Raw genomic sequence first — 12,501 nt, forward strand, 5'->3', positions numbered from 1 at the left:
CATTTTACATCTTACTTCTCACAACTATATGTAGTGGGTATTTACTATTCCTGTTTTATGGATAAAGAAACTGAAGCTAAGAGAGACAACAAAGAGCATGTATATTTTAAGGTGTTACTAAAGAATATAACTTATACTACCAAATTCTTATTTAAAATATGTGTACATGCACATACATATATATTTACATAAATACAGGTGGCCGTTAAGGTCATAGAGTCAATCCCTTCATCTAGATGAGCATTTCCTGAGGTATGTTTGGTGACATTTACTTTGGCTCTCATAACTTTGGCCCCAAAGAAAACGGTTTTCCTTTAACTACACTGCGGTGGTATGCCTTTGGCTTACACTGAAGGGCACTTAAAGAAGTATCCAAATGGAACTCACCATTACATTTATTGTTGACACTTTATTGTTGAGAATTTCATTTACTCTTATCTCTTATAGTACTAAATCTGCAGCCCTAAAGGAGAAATACTTCTCAAACAGCAGAGTCAGAAACACTTTGCTTCTCCTAAGCCACCAGTGTGCTTTTATTATTATTTTTTTTTCTTTTTGCGGTATGCGGGCCTCTCACTGTTGTGGCCTCTCCCGTTGCGGAGCACAGGCTCCGGACGCGCAGGCCCAGCGGCCATGGCTCACGGGCCCAGCCGCTCCGCGGCACATGGGATCCTCCCAGACCGGGGCACGAACCCGTATCCCCTGCATCGGCAGGCGGACTCTCAACCACTGCGCCACCAGGGAGGCCCCACCAGTGTGCTTTTAATCTAATGAACAATGGAAATTTTTAACAGATATCATTTCTTTATTTACTTTAGCAACTAGGAGGCTCAGAGAAATATGTGAAATCCTTTCTGGTAACTATTAAGATACTCAAGGCATACATTCCTTTAATTTTAGCTCTGCCCTTAGCCTACTATTCCTCTATTAAATTCCTCATACCCTGATCTATTTCAACTTTAAAGTAAATTCTCAGGATCCAAGTCCAATGTCAGTTTCTGTATTTATGTTGAAATTTGATTTCAACAGCTATAAAAATGTATATACCACAATAAAACATTTTTTGAGGACTGCTGTAACCTGTATCAAAGCAACATCAAAATCAGGTTATATACTAGGATGCTACCAGGCAGACAATTTGCCCAAAACCTTAGTTGCAATCATTAACTAGTTTAGTATTTCACATTAAGGAAATCATTTAAAATTACCCAAAACTTACCAATCATAATTCTCATTGTTATTCACAGTCTAAAACAATTCCTAGAAACTAGATCAACAAGTAAATGTACTAGTTCGGGGTTAGGGCCTATTTAATGTTTTGAACCATCTGTGTAATCTAACCTTGGCCAGTGAATTATTAAGTTTATTAATAGCTCATCTAAGTAATCCCGTCTTCCTTCTAAATAGAGGTCATAGTTAAAAACAAAACTAAAAACAACCTCTATATTTTTACATTTAAAAAATTCAAAGCACATTTCAGTACATAATTGAGTTGTACCATATTACTCTAAGAGAGCACTGCCACTCATTTTATAGATTGAGAAAACTAATAAGACATTACTAAAACTAATAAAGTTCAAATGACCTTCTCAAGGTTAACATGTGCTGATGAAACTAGAACTAGAAAAGAGACCTTTCTTTCCAAACTTTTTCTGGAATGAAGACAGGCCACAGATTAGAATGAAATGTTTTAAATCCTTATTAGCAACATTCTAAAAGGGTAAGATTGGACAGGAACAAACAACTCTGTGTCAGACAACATGAGAGAGATTTTGACCTCACTGTTGAATGCTAAGAACTAGTAATGCAAGATTTTATCTCTTGGAGCATAAACGCCCTTTGGCAAAAATGGGTCTGATCCAACTCAATTCAATGAAACAGATGATTAAATAAAAATGGAGTCAGCTCCTGACATCGGCTTTTTTGGTGGTTGTGGTGGTAGTGGGGTGTTGAGGGGAAGACACCAAATTCTTTGTGAGCCCAACTGTGCTACCTATTTCTAACTTCATTTTAGCTGTCCTTCGGAGGACCTTCAATTCACTCAAGGGTTGGGTATTTTCAGAATATCTGTAATGACAGTAATTCTCACTAAATCAGGTCCCAACATTAGCTAGCTATGGGACCAGCAGTGTACCTGAGCTCTAAGCTGGGAGACCGTATGGGCAGTCTTTTCTTTTTGGATAGACAAGATTTAGTCATATTCTGATCTAAGTCTTAGCTAAATGTATTGGCATTGCAGTTTTAGCCCTTTCCAAAGATTAAATTACACCAATCTATATTCATACTTCTTGAAAATTTGCCTCTCTAGTATATTAATATAATTTACATTCAGGGTGATGGACTTAAAGTGAATTATCTTCAATAATATTACATTTGTACAGACTGCTTTCTGCTATAAGCATCTCACTTGACATATTAATCAAGAAATTATACAGAAAGCATGACTTTTAAAATAACAATTATGGTGACATCACTTAACATTATTATAAGATATTTATACCTCATATATAAAGTATTTATGGGGTCCCTTTATGCTTTTTGGAAATTAAAGCAACATTTTATTCACATTTAATCATTTGGCTATGCTACGTTTTTGATACTTGGAAGGCACTAAATGTTCACATTCATCAAATGAGATAAAATGAAGACAAAAACAAAACACGTTTTTATAGAAGAGACTTATGTGTTCTCACCTGAGGCTGCTGTGGTATTTGAAGGGGTTGAAGCAGCTGCTTGAATCCGAGCATGAGGAGGAATAAGGATGGTAGCTAGAGGTGGATTACTTGACAGTTCTAGAGAAAAGGTAAGACACATGTGTTAGAATCCACTCTTAAATTTTATGTCCAACTATTTTATTGGTAACACTAACAGAGGATACAGCATTAAAACATTGGTTTAACAGAAAAAAAAGACATGATAAACCTACATCTGAAAGTAAATCATGAGCTAGTAATTAACACATAGAGAAAGTCCACAGAAATGGTGTGATACGTAACAAAGGCACTATCTGCTAAAATTAGGGTATCTCTGAGAACTAAAGATAGGCTGGGGAAAGGTAGTGGTCAAAAGTTTGAGGGTAAGCATATTAATAAGATATATTTCCATCTTTTATTAAATATACTAGGTTTTCCCTTGGTACTCTGACAGTATTTGACTGCAGGGATTGAGGGTGACAGTGTCACAGAAAAGAGAATATAATTGCAGTTTGTACTTTGGCATGCACAGACCTAGTTACTCGATGGCAGGTAAGATTTATCCAAACAGTAGTGGGAACGGGATTTAAGGAACATCTGTTTAAATTCTCACTGCTTTTATTAAAAATGTCTTTACTGAATTCTACTTTGCTTTTTAACTTAGTAAGATTATTACTTTTTAAAAGTTTGAAATAGGCTTTTATCTGCATGTGGAAAGTTTCTCTCTGTCAACTGTATACAAACTGGCTTTCTTTAAAGAATTAAGTTCTGTATATGAATCTTGAGAAAAAGATGATATTGGACTTAATAATGTAAACAACTACCGAGACATGGTGGTGAGCTTGTACATAAAAGTATCTGGTGTTAACTTCTGATAATATGACTTCTTCTAGTCTGCCTCAGATAACCCTGGTTTATTCTCGTAGTTCCGGCATTTAACTAGTGAGTGCTTATTTCCACTCTAATAAGTGTCGCTATTAATAATTCTTATTCCAATAATTTGAAGGAATAATTATATGACCATACTAGCTAAAGGAAGATGTTATCCTCTGAGCTACAAGCAATTCACAGTTAGGGCACGGACTAAAAAAAGTTAGGAAATAGTATTTTCTTTAAATTAAAGTAAAATTCACATAATATAAAATTAATCATTTTAAAGTGTATAATTCGTGGAATTTAGTACATTCACAATGTTGTACAACTATCACCTCTACCTAGTTTCAAAACATTCTCATCACCCCAAAGGGAAACCTTTAAGCAACTACTCACCATTCATCCCTCCCGCCAGCCCCTAGTAAGGGAAATATCGTTTTAACGCAGTACTTTACAAAGCCCCTGGCAATACTGATTTATTCAACTTGGTGCCTTAGTAGCTAAATTTTGTACTAAATCAGATACTAAATGATAACTAGATTCTGGTAAAAAGAAGCAACATGCTGATGTCAAGATATATGAAAAATGAATGGGAGGAAAACCTCAAAACTGAGAGAAGACTATTCATTATCTTTTCCCCTTAAATGAGAAGACTTATTAGGTCAGCTCATCAAATAATAACCTTCCCTGAGTTGGAAAATCACTGCCCTAATGATCAGGTTTGAAGAGATGCTGCTTTCTCATAATCAGCTTTAGTAGCTGTTTCAGTTCTCACTGAGGTACAGAAAGAGCCAATGTAGTTTTACTTCAAATCAGTCCAATTTTAACACACAACCTTACACCTAGAAAAACAAGAGAATCACTGATAATTGCCATGGCTGATGAGTTTATGGTTCTAAGAATAAAAATTAATGTAAGATGTGGTAGTTACTCTTCAGTAATCCAAAAGAAAGTCAGACTTACCATCCCAATTAAGATTAAAATCTCCTAAAACAGAAAAGCTTCTTTAAAATCCACCCATCCATCTACCCACCCACACCCTCATCCAACTGAGCATGAAAGACTGTGTTAGGTCCCAGGATAGACAGATAAAAAGACAGTTGTCTTTGTCTGTTCAACAGAAATAGAAAATGGAAGGACAATTACACAAATAAGCTGGCAAGAAAGGCATTCAATCGATTCGAGACTGGGACACTTTTAAATTAAAAGATCTCTATGACCATGAGCCCAACATCTAAAAGAAAATCCAAAAAAGGAAAAGATGACCAAAGATTTTAATATACGACATTTTGACAGAACTACAATTGAGATAATCTTTAAAATAAACTGAGTATCAGTGGTCTGTGGTCATATGCTGTCCATTTTCTCCCATTCACTCAATCTCTTTGACCAGATCACCTATCCTTGTGTATCTGCATGTCCAATTGAGGGCCATGGTGGTTCTGTGTCTTATTCTGGTTAAGGTGTATGTATGCTTACACACACACACACACACACACACACACACACACATACACACAAAGTTGCAGGATTTGAGAAAAACAATCCTCTTTTTCACTAGGTGGCAGAGGGGTAACTAATGAAAGTGAAAGATAGGGAACAGCAAAGAAAAGACGATAACCAAAAAAAAGGAAGCTATGGGATACTGGAGGCTTTGCCACATCTAAAGACACAGGGGAGAGGTAAGTAAGGTTCATGAAACAACTTAAAAGACTAAGTTCTTAACCTAGAGTGAACAGTGGAAAGCCTTCGGGGGCAGGGAGAACTTTAGTGAAAGTTTTAAGTCACACATCCCAAAACTTAAGAAATTCTAAACTGGACAGCCACATATAGCTCTACATCTCTCCAACTTCTATACACCATTGTCCTTTTCCTCTTCCTTAATTATATGTATTCCTTCAGGTCCATTGCTTTCCATCCATTAGCTCTTCTCCACTTCAGAGAGCTTGCTAACTGTCACAGCTTTTGCTTGTGTGAATGAGGAAGCCTCCATGTATTACAGCACTGTTTTCTACACTACAAGTCTGTCCCTTTTGTGGGGAGAGACTATGGGCACTTCTGTGGGCTGTCACAAGTAGTCCAAAATGCTTGTTTTGTTTTTGCATGCAACAATTACAACCTACTCTCAATCTCCCTGTCTATCCATGGCACTGAATAGTACGGAAACGGAGGCAATGAGTATGGATACAAAATGCACGGAAAGAAAGCAAAAAAAAGGATGGCATTTTGGAGGACAGAAAGAGCATAGCAATAGACATTTTTAGAATCAGGGAAAGTATATGTATTCTTTTTTTCTTTAGATTTTATGGACTGATTGATTGGCTGTGTTGGGTCTTCGTTGCTGCGTGCGGGCTTTCTCTAGTTGCAGTGAGCGGGGCAACTCTTCGTTGCAGTGCGTGGGCTTCTCATTGCGGTGGCTTCTCTTGTTGCGGAGCACGGGCTCTAGGCGCTTGGGCTTCAGTAGTTGTCGCATACGGGCTCTAGAGCGCAGGCTCAGTAGTTGTGGCACACGGGCTTGGCTGCTCCGTAGCATGTGGGATCTTCCTGGACCAGGGCTCGAACCCGTGTCCCCTGCATTGGCAGGTGGATTCTTAACCACTGTGCCACCAGGGAAGTCCCAGTATATGTATTCTTAAAGTCAGAGAATACGGAGTGTAGAAGAGATTGAAAATGAAAAGTTAATAGTTATTCACTAAATATTTGTGTGAGGCTTGAGAGCAGGGAGATTATTAAGGAAACAAGGAAGCCCATAATATAAAAGTGGGTCTAGCTATGGAAAAGAGGTGGGAAGAATAAGAGACCGCATTACTCCAGAGACATGATTCAAACAAAATGGAAACAGGTTCCAGAATGTTTTAGAAAACTTCATGCATGACAAGGATTTCTTCAACCAACTGAAGATGGCATAAAACTACTCATTAAAAAAAAATCCCATAGTAGTTTATGAGGAAACGTTATGAATGTTTTGATGGTGTATCAATCATTATGTGGTCCACCATCAAAACATAATGCACAATTCGAACAAAAGCAAAATGAATTTAAAAATAGATATCATTAAGCCAACCAAGAGAGGTATCAACCAACCAAAAGGTTAACCAAACTCATTTAAATAAATTTTGCTGTACTGTTGACGCTAAGAACTATAGAAGAAAAATTCCCATGAAAAGACCACTGTAAGTTAAGCAATATTTTTAAATGTTAAACACAAGAACAGAACCTAAATCTAACTGTTTTGGAGAAACCTGAAGTTTCCCTTAAAGTTTCTCTTCTTCCAAATATAAGATTTCCAAATTTATTGATAAGAAAGGGCGGGTTTTTGGTTTTTTTTTTTTAATTTGCGGGGGTGGGGGATAGGAGTAGGGGTGGGAAGAGGTATATATGTTTGTTCAAACTGTGTTGTGTGAAAGCTGAGGATAAATTTGAGAATAGTAATCAATATACAAACCAGAAGGAAGAAATCAACCCTTTATTAACTAGACCTCTTACAGTGATAATAAAATACTATTCATAAGGTAGAAGGAAATCTTCTTTCTTTGTTATCTTTGAAAGGGCTCAACATGCAGACCCCCAGAAAGGAGTCACTACAAGAGGCAAACTTTCTTTTTCTTCTATAAGTAGTTTGAGGTTTTCATGTGTGTATCAGGTCTCTTAAGAATAAATGAAAATTGCCAGTGGTTGTCTATACAGTTAAAACTGCTATTTTTTTTCTATTCACAGAAAATGACTTAACAATGGCATGGTACTTTTTTTCTGAGGAGTAATTCAAATGTTAGGATGGTGAACCTTGATCTTACACACTGAATTCTAATGTTGCTTGTTTGGATATATTTTTTTTAGATCAACAAGTAACCCCATTACAACTGTTTCTCTCCTAACAATTTCAAAGTGCCCAGGAAATCTCTGAACAAGTTCCTAACGTTGACTACATACTCCATACTCATTCAGAAAAGTAAACAAATACTAATCAGAAGATCAGACAAATAGTAAACAAATTACAAGGCTTGCTCCTGCTGCTTGGTAATATTAGCAATGTTTCATGCACAGGCTACATGATACCTGTAGAAACCGATGACTACTTTGCCTTAGAACTGCCCAAGAGGGAGCATCACAATTTATACTAGTCACCCAAAAAGGTGTATACTACATTTATAGTAATGCATTGTGTACTACATAATGCATTTTGTGTACTACATTTATAGTAATGATACATTTACAAGTTATCTAGCAAAATGTTAGTATTTTTAAAGTCCTGGTGATTAAAAAGAATAAGCTTTAGTAACCTGAAAATCTTAGAACTCCATTCTTGATGAAATGTAATAAGTGTAGCATTTATGTTGAATTCTGCAGGAACCAGTTTGTGGGTTTTTTTGTGTCCATTTATACCATGATTTTACATATCTTACCCTTTCATGCTCTATGTTTTTAGCTTTATTTCTCATTTTTCTTTGTCTTTCTGGAGTCAACTCATTTTTTAAAATCAGAATTTTGGAGCTGTATGTGTCTTTTTTTTTTTTTTAGACACATGTTCTTTCTTATTTTATTCTTTCTGACAGAGTTTTGAAAAGAATCTTTTTTTTTAACATCTTTATTGGAGTATAATTGCTGTACAATGGTGTGTTAGTTTCTGCTTTGTAACAAAGTGAATCAGTTATACATATACATATGTTCCCATATCTCCTCCCTCTTGCATCTCCCTCCATCCCACCCTCCCTATCCCACCCCTCTAGGTGGTCACAAAGCACCGAGCTGATCTCCCGGTGCTATACGGCTGCTTCCCACTAGCTATCTATTTTACGTTTGGTAGTGTATATATGTCCATGCCATTCTCTCACTTTGTCACAGCTTACTCTCCCCCCTCCCCATATCCTCAAGTCCATTCTCTAGTAGGTCTGTGTCTTTATTCCCGTCTTACCCCAAGGTTCTTCAAGACCTTCTTTTTTTTCCCTTAGATTCCATATATATGTGTTAGCATACGGCATTTCTCCTTCTCTTTCTGACTTACTTCACTCTGTATGACAGACTCTAGGTCCATCCACCTCACTACAAATAACTCAATTTCGTTTCTTTTTATGGCTGAGTAATATTCCATTGTATATATAGAACTACCATACAACCCAGCAATCCCACTACTGGGCATATACCCTGAGAAAACCATAATTCAAAAAGAGTCATGTACCAAAATGTTCATTGCAGCTCTATTTACAATAGCCAGGAGATGGAAGCAACCTAAGTGTCCATCATCAGATGAATGGATAAAGAAGATGTGGCACATATATACAATGGAATATTACTCAGCTGTATGTGTCTTTGTATATCCTTTAATCCAACTACCTCATCTTTTTAAATTAGTAAACTCAGAGATAGTGTCTTGGCCAAGATCTGCACCTAGTTAGAGAGAGACTGGGAAGCAGACTTTAGGTCTGACTTACTCCATATGCAATACTGCATATCTTTTTTTTTTTTTTTTTTTGCGGTATGCGGGCCTCTCACTGTTATGGCCTCTCCCGTTGCGGAGCACAGGCTCCTCAGCGGCCATGGCTCATGGGCCCAGCTGCTCCGCGGCATGTGGGATCTTCCCGGACCGGGGCACGGACCCGTGTCCCCTGCATCGGCAGGTGGACTCTCAACCACTGCGCCACCAGGGAAGCCCAATACTGTATATCTTTATTGCCTTGGTTATACATCACATACCACCAGTATTCTGGTCTTCCTGGAAGTGTATCTGTCCAAACTACACACAGAACTTTAAGTCCAGACATTAGTTTTTCATTGTTTGTTCCTATAACATTCCACATTCTCTCCTCATTCCTCACTCCGCATAGTACAGTCAAGGCAGCAGAGACACTCAAATCTCAGGGAAAGGGAAAATAATCCTCATAAATAATTGATAATTTAGATCCTAAAATTCCGAATACAGTCAACTCTGTATGTCAGTAGTACTCTAGTTGCCTGAACTAAAACTAACCTGCCCCCTCTTACTGGCACTCACGAATTTCCTAAGCTCTCCCTTGCAGTGTATTTCCTTGGTTTAGCTTTCAATACCTAGAAGAGTACAGCTTACCTCGATATTTTACTCTTCTAAATTATTCATAAAATATTAAAGAATAATTCTGACACCAGTTCCTTTGATAAGTATAAACAGCTCCATCTCTCATTTATTTACTAGAATAATCCTTTTATTTATACCCAAATTTCCTCAAGTCCATTTATCAAGATCTTTTATAGCCATTTTTCACCCAGAAGAACACAGTAGAAAAACAGGGATAGCCACGTGAAAGGTTTATAGTTTAGTTAAAAAAAAAAAAAAAAGAGGGGCACTGCAAGTGAGAGCAGTTTATGAGTTCCTCTTTAGGATTTGATTCATATCGTACATATAAATCAAGAGTTCCGGGCTTCCCTGGTGGCGCAGTGGTTGAGAATCTGCCTGCTAATGCAGGGGACACGGGTTCGAGCCCTGGTCTGGGAAGATCCCACATGCCGCGGAGCAACTGGGCCCGTGAGCCACAACTACTGAGCCTGCGCGTCTGGAGCCTGTGCTCTGCAACAAGAGAGGCCGCGATAGTGAGAGGCCCGCGCACCGCGATGAAGAGTGGCCCCTGCTTGCCACAACTAGAGAAAGCCCTCGCACAGAAACGAAGACCCAACACAGCCAAAAGTAAATAAATAAATTAAAAAAAGAGTTCCTATCTTATGTAAATTTATTCTTGCTATTGTAAATTATAATAAATCTAACACCAAAAAGTCCCTACTCAAGGTTAGAATATTAGAAGATACTTCATTACCTCAAGGTGGTTGAAATACTATGTCCACTTTATTATTTTTTTTTACTTTTTATTTTATATTGGAGTATAGCCAATTAACAATGTTGTGATATACTATGTCCACTTTAGATGTGGTTGAGGGTAAGATAGGCTAGAAGAAAATGCCCAGGATATAGAAAGCCAGGTAAGCAGGTGGGCTGACCATATTTATGCATACCACTATTTCATAACAAAAAAACTGGTTTAAAAATCATTGCTATAAAGATATGGAGCCTCCTAATTATCACAAATAATGAGTTACAACAGATTTTATAAATAAGTAGTCTACTGCTTTCAGATGAAGAAGTATAACCCTTTGTTAAGCTGGCTTTCTGTAACACTTGCTTTTGTTGCCCACCCCCAACTTGTCCTCAGCCCCTGTTTTCATCACTTCCTTTTCTTTAACACAGTCCTAAACTCATTAAAAAAATCTTGCTCTGATCCTTCCCCCATTCCCTTTGGTTTTCTCTTACTCTTCCTTTTACTGTCTTTTTTTTCACTTGATTTCTGGAACCCCTTTGCTGTCTCATCACTGTTTTCCTCATGTCCGGATACTCTTTTCCCTGTATCCCAAGACATCTGTAGTCTGCCTGAGTTTGCATGCTGTTTTCTGAATGCTCCAAATATCCTGTTTTAACTCTCATTTAAGCAGTCCCCCCTTCTTCTGGCCTAACCAATAAGCCACTCTTCCTCCTTGTTCCCCCACAAAACTATCATTCACTCAGATAACCCAGCTAAGTGGTAGAGCAGTAGACTCTTCAAACTAACTCACACTAATGTAAATAGTTGATAATCTTTACTTACACCTGCCCAACCCCCATCCTATCCGATGCCCTCAGGGGGACAATGTTTACTAAAATAATTTTGCTTGGTAAAATCTCATAAAATTAGGCTAGAAAATTGGAACTGGGGATGTGTGTGGTGGAACTAACTGGAGACTCATCTTTAAACATACAAAACTACCTATTTCCAGTATATTCCAGCCTTGGAATAGGTAAGGAATTGGAAAACAAAGAGAAAATCGATCTCTGTTGGGATTTCCTCATTCTATTTGATTCCTAAGGTCTGATTAAGTTATGTCCAACCTTTGAGATCCAATAACTGAGGGAAAGGGAAAGAGAGTATGGTTTGCTAAAGGTCTGTCCTGGTTTCCAATGCCTGGATGCAGGTAATATTGTCAGTCAGGGGATCCTAGAACACAGAAACACCAGTGCCAGAAAAAAAGAGAGGTGTAATAGTTATGGATCCAGAAGGTCAGAAGGATCTCAAAGTTTTCTGTCCCATATCTGTTCACCTCTCTTCTCCCTCTAGCTGATCACAGAAACACTTGTTTTGATTATATGAAAGTAATATTAACTAACATTTATGGCTATTTACTCATGGCACAGTAACAAACATCAAATTGCAGTTAGCTATAAGCTTTACTATATTCTACTGAAGTGTCTAATCTTCATAGTTCTGTTCATATGGTAGGTTTACCTTACTAATTAAAACAATAATACCAAAAACTAGAGGGAACATTAGAAATGCCCAATAAGTACAGGTTGCATGAATTAATAAATACTGTGTGTATTTAAAGTGGCAGGTATCAATCACTCAAACAGTCATTGAGCACCTACTATATGTAGATCAGGGATTACCTTGAGTTTATCTGGGGAAAATAGTATAGACTTCACTGAAAATTTGCTGTGAGGATGGAGAAGGGTTTTACTCTACCTATATACAGCAGAACCTCACTAATGACACCCTCCATCCCCCCCTACCTCTGCCCCCATGTTTACTATCTCTGCACTCTCTCTAGCTATACAACCAACTGGAAGGTTAGTTCTCCTTCTTCATTCTCTTGAATTAGCCAGTTTTATGCTGATCATCCATTAACTTCTATTAATTAGTATGTGCTTTAAAGTTGCATCTGCACAACAGTTACATCTTTGCCTTAGTAAATAAGATGACTATTTGCAAAGACTGCTCCAAAATCAGAATAGGGAGGATCAACAGAAATAACACAAATTATTGACATCAAGTAGCACCTCTTTCCTGGACAGCTGTGTCCTTATATGGAAACACTGTTCAAGTATAATAGTGATCTAGAAAGATAGGGAGAAAGTACTACTAAGTGATCATAGCCCAGTTTC

General features: G+C 37.6%; 1 protein-coding gene across 2 annotated transcripts in view; it reads right to left on the bottom strand.

The window, feature by feature from the left end:
- The window catches only part of GSK3B (glycogen synthase kinase 3 beta), a 196,846-nt gene that overhangs the window by 12,828 nt on the left and 171,517 nt on the right, over positions 1 to 12,501 (bottom strand). For both annotated transcript variants that reach the window (XM_060098981.1, XM_060098980.1), the window contains one exon: positions 2,694 to 2,792. In XM_060098981.1, coding sequence (XP_059954964.1) covers positions 2,694 to 2,792 — 99 coding nt within the window. The remainder of the gene's footprint in view (positions 1 to 2,693; positions 2,793 to 12,501) is intronic.

Source organism: Mesoplodon densirostris, chromosome 5 (genome assembly GCF_025265405.1).
Source record: "Mesoplodon densirostris isolate mMesDen1 chromosome 5, mMesDen1 primary haplotype, whole genome shotgun sequence".
In the NCBI taxonomy this organism is placed as follows: domain Eukaryota; kingdom Metazoa; phylum Chordata; class Mammalia; order Artiodactyla; family Ziphiidae; genus Mesoplodon; species Mesoplodon densirostris.